This window comes from Gavialis gangeticus, unplaced genomic scaffold, assembly GCF_001723915.1.
Source record: "Gavialis gangeticus isolate Ggan-Ray unplaced genomic scaffold, GavGan_comp1, whole genome shotgun sequence".
Lineage (NCBI taxonomy): Eukaryota > Metazoa > Chordata > Crocodylia > Gavialidae > Gavialis > Gavialis gangeticus.
Genome location: NW_017728992.1, coordinates 130946313 through 130972983, shown reverse-complemented (window position 1 = coordinate 130972983; position 26671 = coordinate 130946313). Strand labels below are relative to the sequence as shown.

The 26671-nt window shown below is 41.4% G+C and overlaps 1 protein-coding gene and 1 long non-coding RNA gene across 6 annotated transcripts in view; one reads left to right on the top strand and one right to left on the bottom strand.

Annotated features, from left to right (window-relative positions):
* Window positions 1-26671, bottom strand: part of CUNH8orf34 (chromosome unknown C8orf34 homolog) — a 418058-nt gene that overhangs the window by 45287 nt on the left and 346100 nt on the right. For all 5 annotated transcript variants that reach the window (XM_019527768.1, XM_019527771.1, XM_019527772.1 and 2 more), the window contains 2 exons: window positions 15450-15570; window positions 5296-5798 (listed from right to left, as the gene is read on the bottom strand). In XM_019527768.1, the coding sequence (XP_019383313.1) occupies window positions 5296-5798; window positions 15450-15570 (624 nt within the window). The remainder of the gene's footprint in view (window positions 1-5295; window positions 5799-15449; window positions 15571-26671) is intronic.
* LOC109304944 lies at window positions 558-14593 on the top strand. The gene is made up of 3 exons (XR_002099515.1): window positions 558-1429; window positions 4135-4140; window positions 14583-14593. It is a non-coding gene; the product is annotated as an uncharacterized LOC109304944 (long non-coding RNA).

Below are 26671 nucleotides of genomic sequence, written 5' to 3'. Positions count from 1 at the left end.
ATAAGGTTCACATACCTGGTTTTGAAGAAAATCTGAACTGAGGCCTTCTGCACTGATGTATGCATGGGTCTATCATTAAAGAATTGGCCCTTAACATTTTCTCACATATTACTGCCAAATGAATTGCTGCATGAACTTGCTGCCATGGAAGTGCCACTCAAATAAAACTGCCTAGAGGGATTGTATTATATGCACTTTGATTTTTTTTTTGTCAAGTGAAGCAGCAGGAGCAGCAGAAGAACACCAATGGTGTGTGTTCTGGGGTAAGAAGGCAATGAAAGAAAAGGTCACGAATGCCCTGCTGCCTTACAAAAAAATGTCATGTAGGCTCCATTAGGGAAACTTTAGATAGACTCAAAAGGGCTGATTAAAGACATTAAAAAAAAGCGCGTCACTTTAAACTTGGTGGGCTCCCATTCTGAGCCTAGCGCATGCCCAGAAGAGGCATCATGTTAGTTGGATCTGGCTTGCCCAATGCCTATATAGATCAGGTGCTTAAGTGGGGCTTTTTGACACTTTTATCTAATAGCTGATAGCTTGAATCAGCTATTAGATAACCCCTGCTTAAGCACCTAATCTATACAGATGCTGCAGAGCTGAGTCGAAGTAACATGCTGCCTCTTCTGTTAAAGCACATTCTTTGGGGGTTTTCTTAATGTTTGCAAGCAGCCAAGGCAGCCCAGACATGATGCTGGTAATGTCCTAGATGCAGGCCTGAAAATGGGAGTGAGTGAGCAGTGCATATTGTCAGAGCAGTGAACTCCCTTGCACTGTCTAATATAGTTTAGACATGCCCACATGATTTCTTCTTTCCCAATCCAACTCAAAGTATGTCCATAGTTCTGCTTTTCTTCTGTGACAAGGGGTAGAGGCAAAGGTTTCCAGTTCATTATACTGGGGGCAGAATCAGCAGACTGTTCAGGTCCATTGAGAGAAATCCCTGTAGTCAATGCTCCATTAAGTACTTCCATTAGTATTAGCAATGCTATCACAAGACAAAGAATGGACCTATCTATAATACTCCAAAATCTGATCATAAGTTTTCATAGAATGGAAAAATAAAAACAGCAAAGAAAACTAAAAAAGAGGCATAAAAGTCCACTCTGAAACTATGCATGTGAGTTTTCCAAGAGATGCAATACACAGAACAGACTTAGTAACATCTTCCAAAAATGTAGTAACGAAAACCTTTTCGGGGAATGAGGAAGTGATCTCATTGCTCTGTCCACCTCATCTTATACAGTAAATGTACAGTAAACACACATACATTTTCATGAATAAATTCCTTTGCATACAATAAAATTCTGTTCTTCTGGTCAGAGCCTGTGCTGTGTTTCTACGAGATTTAGCGAAGAGCTTGATGCCCAAGGGGAGGAGGAAGCTATGGTGGCTGTAAGATACTTATATCAATGTTGGGCTGTTCCACCCAGTACTAAGAACAGAGTCTCTTCATTTAGGTATAATGTCTTATTCAATAGGAAATTCAAATTAGTTAAGTCTTCCTATTGTAAAGATGCATGGTAAATGACAAAAAATGAAAAGATATTTAACTAGGTTTCAGTTATTTGCATTTATACATTGATTGTAAAAATCCAATGGTTCAAGAAATGAAACTGGAACTGAGCAAGTCAATGGTACTTTCCTCTCACAACAATTGAGAACTATAATTGAGCTGTATCAAACTAACAGATCCTGTCCTGAAGAGATAAACAAAATTCAACATTTCTTTGTTAAGTTATGTAAAATACAAAGGAAAAGGAAATACTAAATATATATATGTATGTGGAATATAAATGTATGTGGAAAAAAGATTTAAGACTTGATTTATTAGTCTTATAAAGATGATAAAGATATTTCTCTAGGTAATGTATCTTTATTATATTCAGTTTGCCCGTGAACAGACTTGGCAATATAATGCACCTGCTAGAACTGTACATAAAGTAGTATTTATGCCAAGGGACAATAATTCCTGTGCACAAAATCTCAGATCATTAGACAACTTGTAATTCTTTTTGATGGGGGTCACAGAGCTAAAATCCTGAGCATTTTTTAAAAATTTAACAGCTGACATGTTAAATCTTTGCCAAGTTATTTGAGAATCGTTCTATAACACCATCTAATCATGCCTGGTTTTAATATGATCTCTACCAGAAACCCAAGAAAACCTTTTTCTGCATTTTATTTCCTATTAGTTTTTAAAACCTGTATAGGAAATTTACATAAAGCACTAAAATATATTAAGAACACTTCACTGAATTAGTTCATCATTCCATTTAATGGTAACATAAGTTGTACTTTTAAATTGCAGGTCTACACAGTGAATTCCTCAGCTCAGTAAATCATAACCTAACAAGATAACCATGCCAAATAAGGAAACTTTGCTAGAATTTTGCAAATCTACTTTTATCAACTGAGTAATTTTTTTCTTGTTTTCACCATCTTTAAACTAGTTTAACTCCACTGGTTTCAGTAGTTACTCCTGATATACTACTCCTCCAAAGAAGGAGGTGGTCTTTTTTTTTCCCTCAGGCTTTCAGCATAGCATCTCATACAGTAAATGTACTGTAGCTGCGGTGCAGTCTTATCTAACAGAAGTTCTATGGCACAAGCCTAAAGGGTAATAAATATAACTTTCCTTTCTTTTATGTGGTCCATGTAGTGAAGTGGGAGTGTGTACAATTACTGTACAAAGCAGTTTACCTTATAAAGTTCAAATTTCTTATAGTTATAATTTATTTTTTTCCCATGCTATCTACACATTCAGAAAAAGCCAGGGTTATTCTTGCCACAAAGTTGCTGCTAGGGATTCCTTACTCATCCTAGACCAGTAGTTTTCAACTTGTAGTCCACAGACCCCTGAGGGTCCACAGACTATTGTCTAAGGGGTCTGCAAATGATAACTATGATGAATCAGAAGTATGTGAATACCCAGACTTACAATTCAAAGGGGCCCACACCTCCATTCAAAATATTTTAGGGGTCTGCACCTCCATTTGAAATTTTTTAGGAGTCTGCAAATTAAGTAAAGTTGAAAACCACTGTCCTAGGCCATCCAAAGTGTTGCTTTTTCTTATGTCCTTGTGTCCAAAGAGGCTGATTGGCTCGAAGAAGGCACTCATCTTTCCATTTTAGATAGCTGTCATGGGCAGCATTAGGCTCATTTGCATTTTACTTACAGCAGCAAGAAGCATAATTGGGCAGAGGTGCCTTGTGGGTATATTTTGGCAGAGGGAGCCAGCCTTTTTTGGTAAGTGTGCCACAAATTAAGGCCTTTGCCCTTTCTGTGTGTCATTCCAATTCCCTTCCCCTGTCTGATCTGCCACTCTGCTCTCTGCTGTATCTGCCACTGTACTGTCTGCCACCTCCCCAATTTGCCACTTGCCACATGCAAAGGCTGCTTGTGCCACTTGTGGCACATGTACCATAGGTTGACTACCCCTGCTCCAAGCAACTAGGAGCCTAGGCATTAACAGACAGATGAAAGTGTCCCCAAAGCTCTGAGTATGATGGCTTATGTAAAAGAATGACAGAGGTCTCATTCCTATCACTAGCCAGGCTCTATCACCCAGCTACTAGGGTTAGAGGATACTGGGGGTTTTTGTCAGCTAGAATAAAAATCTAATGAAGTGAAGCTCCCACTTCCCAGCTATCAGCTATCCCCAGGGTGATTCACAAAGTATTTGCCAGTCATTTGAGACCATGATAGGGCTTGGGGCTAGGCCACCGGCAGTCAATGTTCCAGCGCTCCCGGTGATCAAAGGTAGGCCACAATGTGAGCAGTCAAAGTAGTGAAGGTAGGTAAAAATGTGAAAAAGTAGGCATGTCTACACAAAATGCTACATTGCTATAGCAACACGCTAAGTCACTGTAGTAATGTGTTTCCTCTCTATAGGTCATTGTTATAATAACCATGCGCCACCAGGAAGTACTAAATGATGGCGTAGTAACAACAGCGCCATAGGGGCACATGTAAATGTGCACAGTGTGAGCTAAAGGGAAAAATGCTGGAGTGGCATTCAGGAGCCCTGAGTTTTAATTACAGTTTTGCCACTGGCCTTCTGGATGACCTTGGACAGAAATGAGTAGTTCAGAGAGACCTGCCTGCCAGGATGTTAATCAAGCAGCTGCTAGCAGCATCTAGTGGTATATGTTCTACAAAGAAGAGGATGTTTTGCTTAGTTGCTGTTGTTGTGATCCCTGTCTTCTCCCTTAGAAACCTACATAGATTCTAATTTCTAGCAATGAAGCTTATGAGGATGTTCAGAAACACTGGCAATTATGGGAAAGATTGCTCTCCACCTTCTGCAGGTGTGGAGTCATTTTTGTTTCTGCTTTCTCTCTTCAATAGCACATAATGAAAGGTTTATTAGGATTATTAAAAAAGTATCCAATGATAACCTCTGATTTTATTTCATCCTAGAACTCAGTGTAACCAATGCTGATATTTAATTTTTTTCACTACAGAATAATTAGCCTCATTTGACTTATTTTATGCCCTTCTGTCATTTCCAAACACATTTTTAAGGCCAATAATGCCTCTCAGAAAACTCATCTGGAGAAAAAAAATAGCACTGCAGACTCTGTGCTAACCAATCTAGTTAAAAGGTGTTCTAAAATTGGTAGTAACATTTCCAAAGTACTTTGTCTTTCTTTTCACTGTAGACTAATTATGTAAAACCTATTACTATGTAGGAAACAGCTTTTTTATTCTGTGAATTAGACCAATTTGGAAAGCAGTATTAAATTTTTTAAGTCCTGCTCTACTACGTCTGTTTTTTTCAGAATGTATGTTTGTATTATTAAAGCTAAAACCTACCAATGCAAAATGTACCTAATTAACACCATTACGTGCCAAATATTTGAGTTATTTTTATTGTATAAAGTTAAGCTTGAAAATAATCAGTGCTATGAAAAAGTTAACTCAGAAATTCCACAAAAATGCTCTTGCTTAATATTTTGTACATAAGCACAGTCTTAGAAACAGTATTGCTCTCAGTAGGCATTAATCCTGCTGTCCATTACGTAAGTAAACATTCCATCGACCCCACTGGAAATTTAGTTTGCATAACTGCAGGAAGATCACTCCCTAAACACTCAAACCTGAAAATACCTTGTCCCTTTTCTCAAATTTCTAATGCCATATGACTTTAATTCATCTTGGTGTTATATTATTATAAGGTATTGGTGTTTTCATTTAAAGTGAAACACAAACTATAACACACCCTCAGATTCTAATTTCATAGTATTTATAATCTTAAAACTAGAGGAAAAAACAAAATTAATTTTAAATCTTACTTCTGATATACTGCTTCTCTGAGTGACAGTTCCAACAATGTCTCCACTCATTTGGACAGCTAGCCCTGAAGGAGTTCCAAGGGTCCTCCCCATTTGGCTCTTAGATGTTAAAGACCTGTTTCTTTGCATACTAATGATTCCTTCCTTATTTTCCTGGTTGCTAGGTGTTAGAGGTCGGGACAGCAAACTATTCGGAGTCACAGGTCTGTTTCCTGTTGATGGAGTTGGATGCCTGTTGGTCTGCATGTTGGGAGTCTGAGGCCTACTGTTTGAGATACTGCAGACCTGGGTTCTGCTGTTATTAGGTAGTGGTGGTGATTTATTTCCTTGCAGCTGGAGTTGAATATTTTTCCCAGGTTGGGTTGGCACTTGAGGCCTTGAATTTTGGCTTGGTGTGGCTTGACGGTTTCCTTGATGATCTGAAGTAACTAAACTAGTAGGTTGACTACTAGGGCTCCTTGACAGCCTTGCTTCTTCCCAGAGTGCTAAGTCCTTTTCAATGTCTGCATGCAGAAAAAGACAACAGTAATATTTACATTGAAAGAATGGACACAATGGTTTGTATTTCTCACTTCTTCATAATTTTCTAATTGATTTCAGGTTTGAGCAAGTGATTCCCAGGCCTCAAGGATAAAACTAGTGTGAAAACTCATTCTTTAAATACTAGTTTTTTGTTTGTTTGATTTATGGTAAAATCAGACATGCCATATTTTTCTGATATGCTTTTCTATACAAAACTTTTCAATCTATCTTTTCTATCTGGCTTTAAAACCAGTAATATCATCAAACATTCCACCCAAGTTATGCCACTGTAACTTCTGTGCAGTTATTCTTTTCTATAGAAGAGAGCAAGAACAAAATTCTGGATTCTGAGAGACTTTAACTGTAGTGAGGGTGGAACATGAACTTGATTCAAGTTGTGATTTTTCCTTTTGGCTCCTCTCTTTATATGGGCCAAAAAAACCCTCTATATCCAAACACCCTTAAACTTTACTGCAATTGGAAATTTGACCGAGTCTGGATCCAGAGTTGATGGTTCTAGCTTGCAGTTGCACAGGCTTCACTGAATTCAGCCATGGACTAAAACAGGCGTAAGGTAACCCCTGGCATGAGTGTCAGAGCATGGCACATGAAGGAATTTTGCTTGGCACAGGTGCCTCAGAGCAGATGGTGGAGAAAGGACCGGGGCTGCCCTGCTAACAACGAGGATCAGGCCCCTTGTGGCTCCTCCACCATCTGCCCCTGCCAAGATCTTAAAAGTTAAGGTTATGAGAGTTTTTGGCACTCTGCCCAAAAATGTTGCCGACCTCTGGTTTAAAACCTAAAGAGTGAATCTGGTCCCTTAAAGGGCGGCATGTCCTACTCTTTATATAAATCAAACTCCTGAGTGATTTGAATGGAAGTTTACCTTTCTGAAATCTAAAGAATATATTAAAGGACAAGCAACATATTAAAGGACAGTTCAGAGTTTGTGAAGAATCTGTGCTTCTGAATTCATTTCAGCAAAAACGTTTATGCTTCTAATTTTCAGGTGCATAACATCATTTCATTACATACCAGCATTATTAAGATGAGGACAGTTTGGTATGCTTGGAAGGTGACACAGTAAAAAATCTTTACAAAATGTCGAGGCCTGAAGGAGGCATTTACTGATTCATCTAATTTATATCTAACCACTTCTCAGTTTCACACCTTGACTGGAAGGTGTCTCTATTTCAGCTTTGCTTTAATAAAGGCAACTGGTTTCCTTTAGAACAAACAGCAGCATGAGCCACCTTTGCAGCTGCTGTAAATCCACACAGCACCATTGACTTCAAGCCCCATGAAATGAACCTGCACAAAACCTTTGTGACAGCAATTGAGGAAAACAGAAATTCTAAAATAAGAATGAATTCTAAACTTACACTATTATAATTTAAAATCTGTTCTCATTCATTTCCATTTGTGTTTACTGCATAAAAATGTTTACCTTGCTCATTTAATAATTATGAACAACCACTAATAACATCAGCCTGCCATTTTAAAATTATTCATTTTTACACATTTTTCACATGTAACTTTTTAAAAGTCAGAAAAATTAATTAATTAATAGGTCAGTTTGTTCATTGTGTGTGTAAAATAATATATTCAAAACATGAAAACACATTGTTATTAAAGATGATGATGAATGAACTATATTATTAGTGAAGTCTCAAGTGATATAATCTCCTAACTCTTTACTGATTAAATGTCTTACTACTAGCAAATTTAAAAGGCAATGACTGTTTATATTTCTAGTAGATAGTTGAGGACATTTCTTATTGCTGCTTTAATTTTTAAAAAATCTAATTGAAAGACTCACCTCATAAAATCAGCTTGTTTGTTACCTTTTGAAATAATTATGCTTTGTAATTAGTCTTCCACTGAGCTTCTTTTAAAAAAGAAAAATCAATACATATGACTTTGGAATTCATAAGATAACCGATTCAAATCCCCGGGATCAATACACAATAATGCAAGTTTCATAATTTAAACCAAACCGAGCATTTTTTTTTTAAATTTAATTAACCTGCATCTATGCAAAATGATTGAGGTCTCTTACTTCCTTCTTTGATCCTGAGGAAAATGTGCTGGAAAACTGGAATAACTGGGCACATTTACACGAGACATTTACAGTACAGCTGCTTAATTAGCTCTACAGTAAATCCTCAGTATCTACACAAGCAGCCCTATTTTAGCTGCAAGAAACTAATTAACTCTACTGCAGGTTAGTACGCATAAATACAAATGCTATCATGCAGTGGAGTTCTTTACTGTGCAGCAACACAGGTGTAGACACTGAAGGCTAGCCCTGCACAGCGGCATCCTTGTGCACTATGCAGCCCTTTCACAGCAAACTAAGCCAGGTCACAGCAGCTCCAGTTGCCAGGCTGACCCTCTGAGCCCCCCAACAGCTGGGGCTACTCTGTCGTGGCTGCTCAATGTGCTGGGTGCACCTGAAGATGTGTCTGAGAGCAGGGCCTTTCCTAGTGGGGCATGAATTGGGGTGACTACCCTGGGCCCCCGCATTTTGGGGGGCCCTGCAGAACCAGGCAGAGTGGCCGTGGCAACTCCACTCCACCACCGCCGGCTTTACATCCGGCCGCTTGCTCCCTCCCACCCCCCCTTCACATCCAGGGCATGCAGGATTGAAGCGGGGGCAAGGCCCCGCATGAGCTGATTTGCCCAGGGCTCTGCACCCTGCTCGGGTCGGCTCTGCCCAGGAGCAATAAACTTCTGCACAATATAAGCTGGAATTTATTCATTTGAATTAATGTCATGTGTAGATGCACCCACCATATCCTAATAAGAATTCTACACTGTTTTTTGTAGGCATACGTTTCCTTAATTTTAGGCAGTAAATTAGTTTCCAGATAAACTAATGTTTTTACACATTTCTTTATATCTATAACTCAGAAGATTTCCACAACAGAAATTCTACAGTCTTATTCCACACATTATCACTTTGATTTTGCTTCAACATCAACTTTTCCAATTAAATGCATAAACCTTGTTTCATGTTTCCAACATGATAGCATTATTTGATACGTATCAAATGTTGCAACTGGGGCATGACTTAGGATTTTTTTTTTAAGAAAACCACCTGTCAATGTCATTTAAGGAAAATAAAATGTGGACAATCGACTGTTACAAGTACTTACATATCAGAAATACCAGACTTAGATTTGATTCATAACATATTTACAAGTTTTTTATGTATTGAAAAATTCTTTTCATGATAAAACATATTCTAAAGGGGAAAAGTAACCACAGAATACCTACTCCAAACCAAATTGCCAACTTGGCTGAATTAACTTTCAACAAAAAACTGCTCAGCCTTCAGGAAATGCAAAGCTGTCCTTAGCCAGCTGTAACTTATGAAAGAAAAATGTTACTAGGCAGTTTGCAGAGACAGAAGAAACTTTGTATCTGCTAAAAATGCTGAATTCACCTCTGCTAAATCAAAGCCAAATTCTACAAGTTTAGATATAGAAAATAAAGAGAACAGAACAGGTAAGACCACATCTATATGAAAAATGTGGGAGACTGGAACAGATTGATCAAGAAGGCCCACTGCTACAGTACTAAGCTGAGGCCAAATACATCAAGACAATTCCACAGTGTAGTGTCAGCTACCAACAGCACAAACTGTATGAGGACAGATAAAGTATTTCAGACTACTCTGTTATCAGGTGTGTTAGAGTACCAAAGTAAAGAACAAAAGAACTATATGCAATATATCTCTTTGTGTAGATATGCACTGCAGTTTACCTCCTTCATATGACTGCATGACTGCAAGGAGTTAAATCAAAAGAAACTTTTCAGAAGGGAAACACACTAGAAGTGAAACAAAGATATATTGTAGAGAATACCAAGAGAGTTTGAGGGGACAAAACAGAAGCTATTAAGTGGGCTATACCCTAGCCTAGCTCCATTTTCCAGGCCTGAGTCTAGAAACACAAGAAATACTGAAACTTTAAAGACATTAGCTTTGGAGAAAGAAAGTTGTTCAGGCAGTGGTCCAAAGAGGACATGCACACTGATAGAGCAACTCAAAAAGCAGTATATTTCTCCTAGCACACAGATGGAGGTAACTGGGGAAAACAGAACTTACCAAAGCTTGCAAGGAATCATTAAGGTTTAAACAGTAGTAAATGAGATAATGTAAATACATCATTTCTTGTTTTAACCCTTTGTTCTTTATGCTATGCACCTCAGGGTGAAAAAAAATCATAAGGTTTAAGAACCTGATTTTCATTCACTTCAGTATGTTTCTGGCCACAGTTGGAACTGCTTATTACCTTATCCAAAGGTTCACACTTTAGCAAGTTGGTAGGTTAGACACAAATATTAAAGTAAATCTCTGTTAGACTCTCTGACTTTGTGTTTTCTGAGATATATTTAGTACAAGCACTAGAAGTAAAATAAACTAAGAAAGTACTATGCTTAAAAGGATGGAGAACTTAAAAGCCCTGATAGAATGTTCAAAATATTAAGAACAGTTGATTGATCTGTTTTATATAGCTACACAAATTTAAATCATTGTATATTTCCAAGCAATGTATGCTCTGAAAAGAGAAAACAGCCAGAAGGTAGGTTTCTTTCTAACAGGAAGCTGGCTCTAAAGAATTTGAATCTTCATCCAGCTACCCAAACCAAAAACCGGAAAGCACTGGGGAAAGATACCTTGCTGACAAGAGTTGTACATTTTAATAAAGAATTAGAGAAACTAAAGGAGTTTGTTAAAGAAGCCTCAGTCTGAAAGTGCTAAATTGATACTTCAAAGCAGGATATTGCAGCAGTCTTCTTAAAAAAAGTATGATCAAAACTGTAGACTGGTGGCTTATCACAGGTGGTTTATCACCGAAAAATAATGAGGTAGGAAGGCGAACTACCACCTTTTTAAATAAACTATTTAAAAAGGTGCATGTGTAATTTAGGAACTCCTCACTGCCCAACCTGCTGTCACTCCATGGACTAAGGTCCTGTATTTATTTATACCTGTGAGAGAGAGAAGGAGCCGCCAGGCTCCAAAGCTCCCGGGCTGATCAAAGGCTCAGCGGCCCCAGGTCCACAGCCCCAAGGAGCCCAGCAGAAATCTCCCTTACCCAGGTGCATCGGGAAGGGAGGGGCAGAGAACTCCCGCACCGGTATAAAGAAGAGCCCGGGACAGAAAAGCGAGAGGAGAGCAGAACCGGAAAGAGGAGGCGGAAGAGGTGGAGCGAGCCGGCACACGCTGCAGGGAACTGTGAAGGCGACGTGGAGTGCTGGTAGGAGACTCTGGCAGAGAGCAAAAACCCCAGCGGGGGTTTAGAGCCCAGCCTGCTGGCCCCTGCGGGGAGTGGAACCGCTTGTTTGCGTGCCGGGAGGTGGCGGAGCCCGGCAGTGAGAAGCGTACCGTAATAACCTCTAATAGAGGGGCACTGTTGACTTTGGTGTACCGTAATGCATGTAATAGTGCCACAAACCAATAAGATAGACTCGAGCTGCTGAAAGAAATCGTGGGGATCTCCACAAGAGGCTCTCAGAGAAAGAGAGTGAGTTAACAAAGAAGGACTGACCACACGAAGGTCAATTTTGGTTTAGATAGTGGCTGCTAACAGCAGGAGCAGTGACACAGGCCAGGAGTGCCTTTTCTGTTTTCTTGTTTTCTTTTTTTGATCTTTTGTTTATTGTTTGAGTGGAACAGAGGACACGACACTGGACCAACTGGCTGGCCAGCACCCGGTAGAATGGGAGAGGGTGTAGGGGTGGCGGAGCCCTCAGGAAAGCGGGACCCCGAGGGACGTCGGGGAGACTACTACTTGGACTACATGTGCAGGTACATGAACCAACTCCATTAACACCAAGTCATGGCAGGCAAAACATGGACGTGTAGATCATCAATTAGAACTAATAACACCCTAGTCAAGCGGCAGACGGTACCCTACAGGTCTACAAGGGACGGCGATACTTGACAATACCTGAAAGTCTAGAGCACTGGTGCTCAACCTTTTTGTCCAGCAGGCTGATGGGTAGTGCTGCTGGACCCTCTGCAGGCCAGATCTAGACAGTGGACCTAATCTGATGCCTGGGTCAGGAGTGGCAGGGCTCCATCTGGCCATGCAGAGGTGGGGGGAGAGGCATCCCAGCCCCAGTCCAGCCACATGGGAGAAAAGGGGCTTGACCCCAATTGGGGGGGGTCTAGCCTGGCCCCAACCCAGGCCTGAGTGGGGGGAAGGCAGCATACCTCAGCCCCGATCAAGTTCCAAAGAGGGAAGCGATGTGGCCTGACCCCACAGAAGGAAGGAGGCATGGCTTGGGCTCAATCTGACTGGGTGGGAGAAAACAGGACATGTCCCAACCCTATGAGGGGGAAGGGGATGTGGCCTGGTCCCAACTTGGCTAGGCAGAGAGAAAGGGGAGTGGTCTGGAACTGGTGGGAGGGTCATGGACTAGCCCCAAATCGTCTGCACAGAGGGAAGGGGGCATGGTCTAGCCCCAATCTGGCCACGCTGGGGGAGGATTGTGGACCAGCTGCGACCCTTCACATGGAGCTTGGGAGTCTAGCAGTAGGGAAGGGTGACAGTTTTACCTGCCACTGCTCCATCACCACTAAATTTCCCAACCTATGGGGAAGGCTCTGAGGGCCACATTTGGCCCATGGGACAGAGTTTGAGCATCCCTAGCCTACAGTATTCTGACCCTACACTTTCATAGTTTCATAGTTTCTAGGGTCGGAAGGGACCTGAGCAGATCATCTAGTCCGACCCCCTGCCATGGCAGGAAAGAGTACTGGGGTCAAACGACCCCAGCAAGGTGTTCATCTAACCTCCTCTTAAAAACCCCCAGGGTAGGAGCCTGCACCACCTCTCTTGGAAGTTGGTTCCAGACCCTAGCCGCCCTGACCGTGAAATAGCACCTCCTGATGTCTAACCTAAACCTACCCTCTGCCAGCTTGTGACCGTTATTCCTGGTCACTCCTGGCGGTGCTCGGGGGAACAGTGACTCCCCCAATGCCTGCTGATCCCCCCTGACCAGTTTATAACAGGCCACAAGATCCCCCCTCAGCCTTCTCTTTTGGAGGCTGAACAGGTTCAGGTCCCGTAGCCTCTCCTCATAGGGCCTGCCCTGCTGTCCCCGGATCATGCGAGTGGCCCTCCTCTGGACCCTCTCCATGCTGTCCACATCCCTCTTGAAGTGCGGCGCCCAGAACTGGACGCAGTACTCCAACTGCGGCCTGACCAGTGCCGCATAGAGGGGGAGGATCACCTCTTTGGACCTGCTCGAGATGCATCTGTGGATGCATGACAAGGTGCGGTTGGCCTTCCTGACTGCCTCCCCACACTGCCGGCCCATGTTCATCTTGGAGTCAATGATGACTCCAAGATCCTTTTCCGCCTCCGTGCTGACAAGAGGGGAGTTCCCCAACCTGTAGGTATGGTGCCGGTTGTTCCTCCCCAGGTGCATCACCTTGCACTTGTCTGTGTTGAAACCCATCCTATTCTCATCTGCCCTCCCTTGTAACCTGTCTAGGTCAGATTGTAGCCTGTTGCTTCCTTCTAGTGTGCCCACATCCCCCCACATCTTAGTGTCATCAGCAAATTTGAATAGGGTGCTTTTTACCCCCTCGTCCAAATCACTGATGAAGATGTTGAACAGCGCAGGCCCAAGGACCAAGCCCTGCGGAACCCCACTGCCCACGTCCTTCCAGGTTGAGAGGGACCCATCCACTACCACCCTCTGGGTGCAGCCCTCCAGCCAGTTGGCGACCCATTTGACTGTGTGGGTGTCTACGCCACAGCCCCCCAGTTTCTTAATGGGGGGCGTTTCTTAAAAACCACTTTTGTGGTTAGGAGAAAAGTTGATTTGGAATTAGTTTTATATTATAACTTACCTTTTTATATCTGTCAATTCTATTTCATGTACCACATCTTCAAACCTCCAGAATCACATTTATTAAAAAGCAGGCTTGCTATTTGCTATGGTATCAGCATGAAGTGGTATGATGTATAGTAAATACAGCACAGACCTGCAGGACTGTATACTTCAAAATATTTCTAGGTTATGCATTGTTTAATATAACTTATTATTCAGAGTAAACCAATATGATTTTGTAAAATAGTGTATGTTTTGAATGATGTATTATGCTTGGTCTAAACAAAAACATTCATTATAATTAGAGGGGGAAAAAAGGAAGGAGGGAGAAGCCATATTCCAAGTGGCTGAAGTATATTTAAAACAAAACTCCAGTCAAAATACTTTCACACAAACTGTTTTCCTTTCATACTCTTAAAAAAAATGCTAATCCTGTCAGTGCTTCAGAACAAATGACATTGCATACAATGGGGATAATCTTACTGATTTTACACTGCCTTAGTTCCCATGAAATCTCCCAGGCTAGGGACAGAAATGTATTAGGATAAGCCATCAGAAACTGGTTCAAATCTGTAACATGGCAGAAGTTCATTGCACACAAACCATTTCCAGAATTGCTGAAACTAGTTTCATAGTTTCTAGGGTCGGAAGGGACCTGAGCAGATCATCTAGTCCGACCCCCTGCCATGGCAGGAAGAGCACTGGGGTCAAATGACCCCAGTAAGGTGGTCATCCAACCTCCTCTTAAAAACCCCCAGGGTGGGAGCCTGCACCACCTCCCTTGGAAGCTGGTTCCAGACCCTAGCCGCCCTGACCGTGAAGTAGCGCCTCCTGATGTCCAACTTAAACCTTCCCTCCGCCAGCTTGTGACCATTGTTCCTGGTCACTCCTTGCGGCGCTCGGGGGAACAGGGACTCCCCCAGCGCCTGCTGATCCCCCCTAACCACTTTATAACAGGCCACAAGATCCCCCCTCAGCCTTCTCTTTTGAAGGCTGAACAGCATCATCCTTCAGGTTAAGATAAACCTGGATGGATGCAGTATCAGATTTAACTGATTTAGGTTAAATGGGTTTACTGAACTTCTGTCCCAAATTCCCTCCAGATTCAAGTTAACTCACAGTCCCCCAGCATGCAGGGATGCTTTGCACCTCCCTGGCAAACCGCCCTTCAGAGGATGAGCAGGCTAGCCTTGGCCCAAGCTCTCTGCTCCAGCCAAGCAGGGAGGCATGCCCTAGCATCCTCTGCCTTCTGGTCTGGGCCACTGCAACCATGTAGCTGCATTTCCGGAATGAAAAGTGAATATCTGTTCACTTTCTTATCAGGTCAACCTATGCAATTTAGACTAACCTGCAAAGATTAAATCAGTTCAGCCTTACACTTTTTGATTATTTGTATACAGCCCCAGAGACCAAGCTGGCTCATTCCAGCTGAAGTCTTTTGGAAGTCTTATAAACGTTAGGTGTAACACCAATACCTGACCTCCAAGCACTGCATCAGTAGCTATTAAAATGTGTACATCAGAAAGTCATCAGGATATTTTTAAATTATCATACATATTCAAATTTAAAAGTTTAAAATTCTGTGTCTTCAAATAAATGTTGTTTTTTTCTGTCTGCCCAATTAAAAGCCAATGCAAGAGAAAGAGAGCTTACAATAAATTCCTCATCTACCATTGTCAGCATTATCAGCTAAGCCCTCCTCTCTTTTACTTATGAATTTTAATGGGGGTTGGGTGAATAGGGTTCAGTGTTTCATGATCCTCTGTCACTATACATACCAGCCAGGTGTTTTTCCATGGTCTGTAATTCTTTAGCTGCTAAGGAATCTTTTAAGAGTTTCTGGCTTGGGGAACCTCCATTTCTGATGCACAGGATGTCCAGGTCCCATGCTGGTTGATGCTAACAGTTGGAAAGAAAAGAAATACTAAGATCTTGATGTGTACTTGTACGTGTATATCCAAAGGTTCACAAGAAAGCTAGAACAATGTACTTTTCTAATTTAGGAATTTAAAAGGACTTGGTGCTCTGAAGTTTTAAATAAAGTTACCAGAAATGCTGCCTGGAAATAAAAAAATTACTGGTATTCAGTATGAGATACCAATTTTTATTAGGGTTCTCAACCCCTGGCCTTCAGGCCAGATCTGTTCCCTGGCTCTGTGGCATCCAGTCCATGGATCTGCACACTACGTTGGTACACAGGGCAGTACAGGACCTGATCCCAGCATACAGGACAAGGTAAAGGTGGCACAGGGCCCTGAACCCAGCAAGTGGGGCTGGGCAGAGGTGAAGCAGGTCCCAGGGCTTGCTCTTGGAATTTAGGACCCAATCCTGCATGAAGGAGCCAGCTGAGGCCACACAGGGCCCAATCCTGGCACGCAGGGTCCTATCTGGCCTATAGACTAAATTTGTGCCACCCACTCTAGCATCCAGTTATTTTAAACACACACACACACGCATGCACGCACACACATGTATATATATTATTATACAAAACATTGTTCCAAACTAACATAGCATTCTGGATCAAATTCTGCAAAGATTTACAACCTGCATAGCTCCATTGGGTGCATCCAGATTGACTGGGAATGTGTGTTTCCTGGAGAAAAGTAGCAGCAGCACACCTTGTGCCACAGCTACTTGTCCCTGGGGAATGCTCTTGCCATGTGTACTCTGGCCCGCAGCAGGTCACTCCAGGTGGGGTAGGGGAGGCTGAGACCAGCAACTATGCGGCTTTACCTGGGGTCCTGGGGGCATCCAGGAGCTGTACCCATGGCATGCCTGCAGCAGGAAGCGTGGCTGGCAGCCAGAGCGTGGCTCTGGCTAGCCAGGCTCTGGTTTTGGGCATGCATTGCTGCCATATGCATCACCCTGGTTTTTTTGGTGTGGCTCTTTTTGACACGGGGATTTCCTGGGGTCAGAAACCCCTCCCCCTCCCCCTCCCCCTGCATTGCAAAGTAGTATCATGGAGAACACCTGCATGTGTGGTGTATGGCGCTGCAGACAGGTCTGTGGCACCAGACACTGCATGTCCATGCTCATCTGGATGCATCTATTGATTTTAGTGCAATTGTACTTGGTTTAAATTACCATATAATTTGGCCCCGTACCTCTGCAAAATAGCACTTCCGGGAATATTATAGCAATTCCTAATCAATATTTTTTATCACTGCAAGTAGTATTCCTTTCAGGAAAAAACCTGAAATCAAGACAGCATTATAGCAATTTGGAAGGAACACTGGCAAGCAAAACACCTACTCTATCATTCGACTATTGAACACTGTGGTATCCAGAGTTACCAACTTATTTTTGGAGCTTGTTCAACACAGCTTTAAAATATTCCTTTCAAAATACAACATAAGGAGGTAAACTTGTTAAGTTTCTATTTGTTTGTGATAAAACTAAAATATTTGACCAAGCGTGCAGGGCTTAATCATAAAAAACAATGAACATAAAGATTAATTAAAACATTCTTATCTGTTATCTTAACACAGAATATACTTTATTACACTGCCAAAATACTGCATCCTAATACCTAGGTTTCATTTTGACAGGAAAAGCAAGTTAAATGCTGTCTTTGAACAGACAGACATATAGTTCTTAGTTCAGAATACATTGTGCATCAATCAGAATACACTGAATATATTTTACAGTATCTGTTCCAAATAAAGACCAGAGTGTCTTGTAAGTATCTAAAACTTCTGAAGCATACATTCTTTACAATACTTGACTGTATCACCATAGGTCATGTTTATAAAGAAATATCTATACTGTGAAGTTCTACATTTGCTCAGGAAAAAGAAACTAACCATATTTCAAATCATATCAATCAGCACGACCAAAGCTGATCAGGACTTTAACTGACATATTTATTTACTGATGCAATTCTTTAAAATTGTTATAGTTTTTTCCCCCCGCTTTTGTTCTTCAAATTTCCTTATCTGCCTCAAAAAATATATTCATGTTTGGTCCATGTCTAAATTGAATATCTGTAACTGAAAACAGCATAGAATTAAAGCTAAACCTGCAAGCAGAATAATGTTAGATTCAACAGATACCCCCAATTGTCCCAGTCCTAAGAGGTGAGCGACAAGGATTTAAGTTACTGGAATTGGGCCCTTTAACTCATTAGCAAAAATTACATGCATGAAATTACTCACATCCATTAGTGTGTACAAGATCAATAACTTTAATTTTTACTTTAGTTATTTACGGCCAGATAACAAGCTTCTTACTCAAGCTGAATAACACCGTATTCCATTAGCTTTTCCATTTATATCTATTTATCTTGAATAGTTCCAATAGGACTATTCATTGAGAAAAACAGGTTCCTCAGAAAGTTCATTGTTGGCAAAGAAGATCAGAATCAGGCCCTCTTTTATAGTTTTCTCTAGATATATTCTGATCCATATATTTCTAAGGCCATACATGTTATTTTTACTTTTTAAATCCTAATGTCATTTTTCCCTGAGAATGAGATGGCAGAGCTTAAATAAATAGTATAGAAAACCCCTTCAAGCTTTAAAGAATGTGCTGTTTTATATTCATTTATATTATATTTCTCGTCCCAGGAAGGGACGTGCAAAAGATAACGACAAGCACTTACCCACAGCAGAAGCCACAGTACAGCAGGGGGAAGGAAGAGCCCATGTGGCTCATCCCACTTAATTAAAGCTGGCCAGTGATGTCAGCCATGAGCTCTGGCCGGCGAAGATAAAAATGGTGGCCGACACTGTGGAGGAGGAGGAGGAGAGGGGGAGGCGGGGGAAAAGGACCCCAGCTGGCCCGTGGAGGGAAGGAGACCCCTACCACAGGTCTCACTGAACCCGGCAACCCGGGAGTGGACAGGAGCAGCATGGAGCAGGGCGACCCGCTGAGAGCCAGGGACAGAAGGCTGTCAGGCAGCAGGGACCCTGGACCCAAATGAGGACCCAGGGACAAACTGGAGACTCGGCAGGATCCTAGGTGGGAGTGACAAGGCGGCCACAGCAAGAGGGGAAACACACCGAAGGGAAGAACCCTGAGAGGATCCCCAGGGTGGTCACAATCAGGGTGGGTATCGCTGTCATTTTCGGCTGGGGCAGCAGTGGAGCGGGAAGAAATCCCAGGGATGACTGAGAACAGGAGGAGCGTCCCCGAGCTTGAATAAGGGCAGGGAGAGAAGTGAAGAAGCGGGGTGTAGTCATGCCAAGGAGCGGCCCTGTATTTAAGGTTTCTTTGATGATTTGTCTTTCTGTTTCCCCGTGTGAAGGGGTTGAGGAGGGGATGGCTTTTTGAGTTTCCCCAAGTATCGAGACCTAGGGGAGAACCTCGGAGATTTTCTTTGTTTCCCCGGGACAAGGGGCTGGAGGGAAGAAAGAAGGCATGGTAGGGGCGGAACTGAGAGAACAGGTCCCACGTTGGCAAACAGTCGTAGTAGGTGGCCAGCAGAAGGGTGCAACTCCACAGAAGGGGCTGAGGCCAACGGAGGAACAACACACATGAGGTGGAATGAGGCCGGGGTGTAGGGGGGGGGGGAGCCCCGTGAATGACCGCCAGGTGATCTGCGGGCCACTGAGCAAACCACACAGCCGACCCCATCCACTGAAGAACCAACAAGTCATGGCAGATGAGAGTGGGGAAGGTAAGTCATGGAGGAGACACCTGCTCGGCCAAAGACACAAGCCCAGAGAATGCCCAACGCCCACCACCTGGGCAAAGGCCGCTCAAGAGCAGATACTTGAAGCCGGACGGTCACATTTCTATATTTATTTTTTATGTTATTTTTTAAGTAGTGTAAGGGTAAGGTTGTTGCCACGATGGTCCATAGCTTATGCAAGGGTCAAGGATTTTGTAGAGTGATATATTTTATTGTGCCAATTATATAGCTGGGATAAAGTTAGACAAGCTTTTGAATGCTAAGCATGTCTTACATTCGAAACTCATCTAATTTTATCCGAACTACATAGCTGGTCAAATAAAAGATATGACCCAAAGAAATCCTTGCCTTACATATTATTTCCTGACATATGGGCATGAATCTGGTGACTCTTTGGCTCATACTTTTTGGCTGAGAGAACAAATATTGTTAAGCCTAAGAGTTCAAATACGAAGAGGCAAAATTAAAAATTGGCTTCAGCTAGCTATTATGCAGTAAACCACATTTTTCTTCATTTGCCACCTGAGTTTCAATAACACTCTCCTGAATGAAAGAGATTTTTTAGATTTAACATCCAATCAAACTGCATAAGACAGCTATCTAATGCCTGTGCACAAATAAATTCTACTTACTCTGTTAACTTTAAGGCAGTGAATTCTCAACCACAGTGCCACATGGAGGAAGAACCTACACATGAGTCACAAGATAAACCCAGAAATTTTAAACAGACATCTACAGTGTAAAAAACACTGACCAGTTCTGGTCTTGACATTTTTTGCCATGAAAGAACTGCTGTATTATTTGTCTGTAGTAAAAAATAGAAGCTAAAAGCTAGCATTTTCTAAGGAGTATCACAAGTTTAACAAGGTTGAGAACCATAGCTTTACAAGTATAGGGGAGGAGTTGTCTTCTTCTCCTCTAGCCCGTTACCTCTCTTCAGCTAGAAACAAACATTGCCAAATGAAACAGATCAGTTATGTAGGGATACGTTCCAGCACAGCTGATCTACTTCATTGGGCAAAAGAGACATGCCTGTTGTACTGCCCATTGATCTTGCAGAACAAAGGGCAACGTACTCCTTGCTTTCAGACATGCACACAGTAATCTTTGGGATTCCTGGAGATTGAGTCTCTGCAAATGGTGAACTCCAACTTTCCCTTGCTTCCAGAGGCCACCCTAAAGATTGCCAGTGATGTGTCTCTGGAAGCAGGGAAAATCAGGCAGTACTTTTGAGGCTCGAGGACCCACTTGTGTGCCAGAATTGCCAGGGTGCACAGGATCAGGCCCCTCAAATCCCAGGAGCACTTGCCAGGGGCAACAGGAGACTGCAGGCAGCTCTAGCTGCCCATGCTCTCCCACCATAAAGCAACTAGACATCCTCTGCACTAGAGCAGCACAATTTATTAGTACCTTTTGGTGTTGCCACAGAGTTCTAGCTCTCATACCCAACCTTCTACCTCTCTCTTGCCTACATGTAGAGTAACAATGAGACAAGGGACAGACATTACACATAAACCAGTTTAAGTGATCAGAAACTGATTTAAACCTGTATAAAAACAGATGTTCAGTGCACATAAACCAGTTTGAAAATGGATGAAACTGGTTTGAGATAAACCTGGCTGAATGTAGTATCAGACTTAACTGATGTGGGCCAAACTGGTTTATGCAATGGCTATCCCAGACCACTTGCTGGTTTAAGATCAATCAGACTCCCCCAGCATCCTGACATGCTCTCTGGGCTGGGCGGGGCTCTCTGTTCCACAGCAGGGTAGGCTCCTTCCCTCTGGCTGCAGCTTCAGCAGAGACTGCAGGCTGCTCACCCCTCTCCCCCTAAATTATTCCCCACTAAACAGGAATTCCACCCTCCCCCTCTGTCTTGGTGTCCACGTATTAGCTAGCAGACCACATGCTGGCTATGGTCCCTGCTGAATCAACAGGTAGCTGATAATGTCCCTCTGTTATTTTCTTAATGGGGTGATAAACATTGAGTTAGGGGTGATAAACACTGTTATCAGTTCCCTGCTGGGCTTCTAACCTGCGTCACTGCAGGCATATGCCTGCATTTCTAGGATGTCTGTCTGGTTACAAAACTGGTTTAGCCTAGCCAGGTTAGACTAACCTGCAAAGACTGAATCAATTCAGGCTCAGGCTTTTTGAATGTCTGTCCCTATCCCAAAGGATTAAACCCACACAGAACTAAAACGACCATTTTAAGGAAAAGTAGTCCAGCATCCCATCTGCCATAAAGGCACTTAAACTAATGGAAGAAGGCAGGGACTTCTTCCATAAGTAAACTCTGTAAGATTATGATTTTTTGCATCTATGTCACTATCTGTACAACAGCTTGTGTACAGCAATACCATACATACATAGACACTAAATCTTAAATACATAATTTACACATGTATCTATCTTTGTGGGTGCACACACACACATGAGTTCTGTAAATATGTATTGAGACTTTAGCTACATACACACACATATGAGATAATAAATACTGTCAGTCTATAGCCATACATATTTTCATTTATCTAAATTCTCCCCTCAGACATATGCTTTTAACTCTTTGTGAAGTTAATGAAATATCTGAGGATAAAATCTGTTCCACCCTTTGTAATCAGTTTATCAAATACCTTGGAAATGTTGATGAAATGTGCTATAACATCTGCAACCCCATAAATATCAGCTATTATTAGCCAAGGTATAATTTGGCAAAAGGCCAAACAATATTGTGCTATTACATACAGAATAAATGAAAGCACCTAATATCTGAAATTTAATTTAGTGCCAAACCCAGTTAAAGCAATAGGAAATGGTATACAAAAGCTAGTCATTTGACACTTACGTTAAGTCAGCACAATGCCATGTAAACCAGCACAAACAACCCTAAATTTATTATGATAATAAAATTGCAGTCTTGTAATTTATAATCTGTTCTGGCACTAGGTAGTCCAGAAGCTCACCTAAAAAGCTTCTGATCATCTGGCAGGCCAGAAACGCCATTTGTCTATGAATACTGGTTTGAATGAAAGAGTATTCAGATTTGGACAATATTCACCTCAGAGTTTATACCAGAATAAATTCTGATAAAGGGCTCTGGTGCCTCCAGTCGTATAACTTTGCAACCTCCTTATGCTGACTGGCTAGAAAAACCTGAGAAGTAGATTGTAATGGCTAGACAAGGGTACAGGACTTTTATGGCTGGGAAATGGGAACTTTCTCTGTGTGATGCTATTCAGATCTTAAATAACTTCAGAAAGATTTGAAGTTGCCTATCTTCCTTAGAGAACCCAAGAAGGTGGATGGCAGCAACAATATTAGGTCAAATATTAAAAATAAACCCTCAAGTTTGCAAGAGGATTGTGTTGGTGGGGAGGGATAGTATTGTTACCTCTCTGCCCTGCTTCTCACTAGCCTTTCACCTACTGGCCAGGTATAGATGACATGAACACAACTTGGCTTTGAATTATAGCAAAAGTGGAGTTTATAATATACCATCTTCATCTGCCAAATACAAACACAGAAATATTTCTATGCAAACATAACTGCAGTTAATCCAGACTAATGAACCATGGCAGGGGGAGCTACTATTCTTTGCAACCTGAAAGGTTTAGTCAGAGTTAGGTATAAATTTGCCTGGTTTTGGTTATTTAATACTTTCTTTGAGATCAAAGTTCTAACCTACACCTGGTCTTTAAATTGTTATTATAATGTATAAATGGACCGTTTACATTTACAGTGAATTTTACACCTCAATATAAAAGACATTACTGAAGAAACATCCTTGGCAGTTTCACTTAGGGAAAATGCGTTGGGCCTCATTTACTGTGAAGTAAGGTAAGACAATGTAACATAGCATCAGAAATACATCAACATGGTCTTTTCAGGAAACATTTGCCTGTTTTTACAGTTAGCTACATATCAAAATGTTAACAGTATTTTTTCATGTCTTCATAATTTGTTCACATACAATCTATTTATTTTTGTATTCTTTATTTAAATTACTTGGGCAAATTATTCCTGACATGAAAAATTACAAAGGAAAAAGGCCCAAATTAAATCACTGCCTTAACTGGTTTCCTGCATTTTGAAGGAATATTATAACATTACAGAAGTGGAATGGAAAGAATCGGTTATAAATAACTTATATTAAAGAGAGTGTCTTTCAGCTATTATAGTGCAAACTAAACTTTAGCACTTCATTAGCTCAGTGGTGCAAGTCACTGTGGTTTTTCTTGTTGGAAGAGACAATAAGGCACTGATTTTTAAATTGTATCTGTTGTAACAGACACACACACTCACAGGAAGCTCCATTTATTTCAGTGATATTTTATACTAATGCAATAGTTTATACTTGTGGACCTGATGGCTGGATCAAAGTCTAAGAACTCTTAACCTCTAACAATACCCAGGAGTTAATTGGGGGTAATATGGATAAAAACAGTGCTCTGTGGATGCACAAAAGTAGCCCTGTTTAAGGACCTTGAAGGGTTTTACCCTTACTGATATACTTCAAGATGGAAGGCCCAGTTATTCACAGACACACACATACACATGCTTCACCAGAACAGCACAGGAGGCTCTGCAAGGAGGCCCAGACTTTCAGGAAAAAGAACTTCCCCATCTTTAAAGACCACTTTTTATCAGAGATATAGAACAGATGAACATATTGTTTCCTGGCAGAGAATCTTTCACTTCAGACCACAGCACTCCATAAGAATTCATTGAGCATGAAAAGATGAATTTTAGATGAGGAGGAAGCCTGTCTTTGATTTCCAGTTTTCCTGCAATCAAAGACAATAGGTTCCAAGAGCATCTTGTATTTACTAGCACTGGGCTGAGAATAAAGCACAGAAGGCAAATAAACGATGATAAAGCAGAGTCAAAGCATCTGATTTCAATTAAACAATAAAAGTGCAATCATTTTAGGGTCTTCCTAAAAAAACACTCCAGTTAGTAATTAGCTCATGATAAGTTGTAAATATAAATAGTCTATTTTGACTGAACTTTTCACTAAACATATATTTTTAATTAACTTCAAATTTTACTAGCAAGTTCAAAATATACCACAAGAAGATCACTCATAGCTTTTTCATGTACATTTTACTATTTTATAGCTTATCAAGCTTAAATAGAAACATTTGTTAGAGATGCTTCCCAATCAGTAACACAGTGCCATTTTTAACAATTATTTGCAAATCTGCTCTTCTGATAGATCCTGACCAAAAAACTGAAAAGTGTGAGTGTTATTCAAGCAGCTAATCTTCCTGTAAAACATTTTATGCGAAGGTTCTTCACACAACTTTCATGTTTCTATTTGAATTCACCCACTGTTTAATCTTTCAGTTTCCACAGTCTGTTCAGGCACACAGGGTGAGCTAGTCAACTCAGTTCTTAAGGTAATCTAAAAATAATAATCCTCCTCAGAGCTTTGTTGCAATATTGGCAGCCATCTCTAATCCCTATCTTCAACATTAGGACCCATTCTACTTGAAATGCCATGTAATTGAAATTACAAGCTTTCTGCTCCGTGTGGCAGACAGCCAGGCATTTTATACCAAACCTACAATAAAAAATGCATTGAGCTTGCTCTCTGCATATTGCAGTTTAGGCTGAATAATGACTAGTTCTTCTATTTACAGGGGAAGAAAGTATGTGAGGACTAGGGAATTACACATGCTTCAGCATGTGAAATGTATGCAACAGACTAACTTCATTACAATTTCAGCCATATTTTATTTTTGGGGTAGAAAACTTGGATTTGGGAAGCCAAATATCAGTAAAATCCTAAAATTCTGAACATCATTGATCTTTTACATTAAAAAATATATTACAATATTTGCAAAATCTTTTAATTTAAAATAAATTTTTAAAAGATTTGAGATGTTTTAATTAAGACTACTCAGGTCAGGGACAATCTCTTTCCATTTTAGGGCCTAAACCTGCAAAATTATGTATATTTCCTCATAATTGCTATATACCTCCATTAGCTTCAGTGAGACCTCATGGCTCTCTGCATAACTGAGATGACTTGGCCTTTTTTTTTAATCCTGTTCTAGAAATGTCTTGGAAATATAGTGCTGGCAAAATATGAAGCACTACCTCTGGGACTCAGTTCAGAAAAGCACACAAATATGTTATTAAATCCCACTGACTTGAGTGATGCTTAAGTATGAGGTTTAAAATGAAGCTCTAACCAAAGTCCTTTCTGTACTGAGGATGCTTTCTGAATCAAGGCGCAGGTCCTTAATCCATTCTAGCTGTCCAACTGGTCACTCAAATATGCTCAGTGATAGCTGCAGGACGGACAGCAAGGGCTTCATTTTGATCCATCTGTTATTTCAACAAAAAGTAAGCTGCCCATATGAAAGTTCAATGTGTTGTTAAATTAAGCAAACATGGTGATTTGGAGGGTTCATAATTTTGGTCATAGGTAAAATACATTTGTCACAAACTCCAAGTATATTTTATTCTGTGGATGTTGATAAAGAGTAGGGTATACTGCAGCCATTTGCATTTTAGAAGGTGTGCTGGAATAAAGCAAATTTTGAAAAGACTGTATACTTCAAAAGTCATTTATGGTCAACAGTCACAAATGTGATAGTTTCTTAGCTCTATAGAATACTCTACAAGTGAGAGTAACTGAGGCTAGAGACAAACATCACACATAAACCAGTTTAAGTGATCTGAAACTAGTTTAAGCCTGTAACAGAACAGATGTTCAGTGTACATAAACCAGTTTGAAAATGGCAGAAACCAGTTTGAGATAAGCCTGGTTGCAGGTAGTATCAGACCTAAGTGATTTGGCTCAAACCGGTTTGTGCAATATCTGTCCTGACCTCTTCCTGGTTTAAGTTAAATCAGAGGCCTCCAGCATCTCAGATGCTTTGCAACTCTGGGTGGGGATCTGTGCTCTGCTCCAGCCCAGCAGGGCTGGCCCCTCCCCTCTGCTCCCTAGCCCCAGCTCCAGCAGAGACTGCAATCACAGGAGGGTCTGCCTGGTTTCCTCCTGCTCCCCGCTTCCCCCTCACCACTCCCGACTCAAGCAGGGATTTTCCCCTCCCCTCTGCCTTACACAGACACCTCTCAGCATTAGCTACTATAACACATGCTGACTGTTAGGGCTGTGCAAGGAACAGCACCCCAAATTCTTGGAAGCACAACTCATGTCACGTTTCGGCATTACAACATAGCAGGTAAAAACTGCAGTATTTTTAAGATACACCATATTTACTCAATTCCAAAATGATTTTTTTCCTCCACTCATCATAAGGAAAACAAAGCTCTTACTGAGGCCACAACGCCTGTCAAGTTTCATGGAGATAGATGCAGGGGTTTGGGGGGAACTGCACCTCAAGCTGCAGA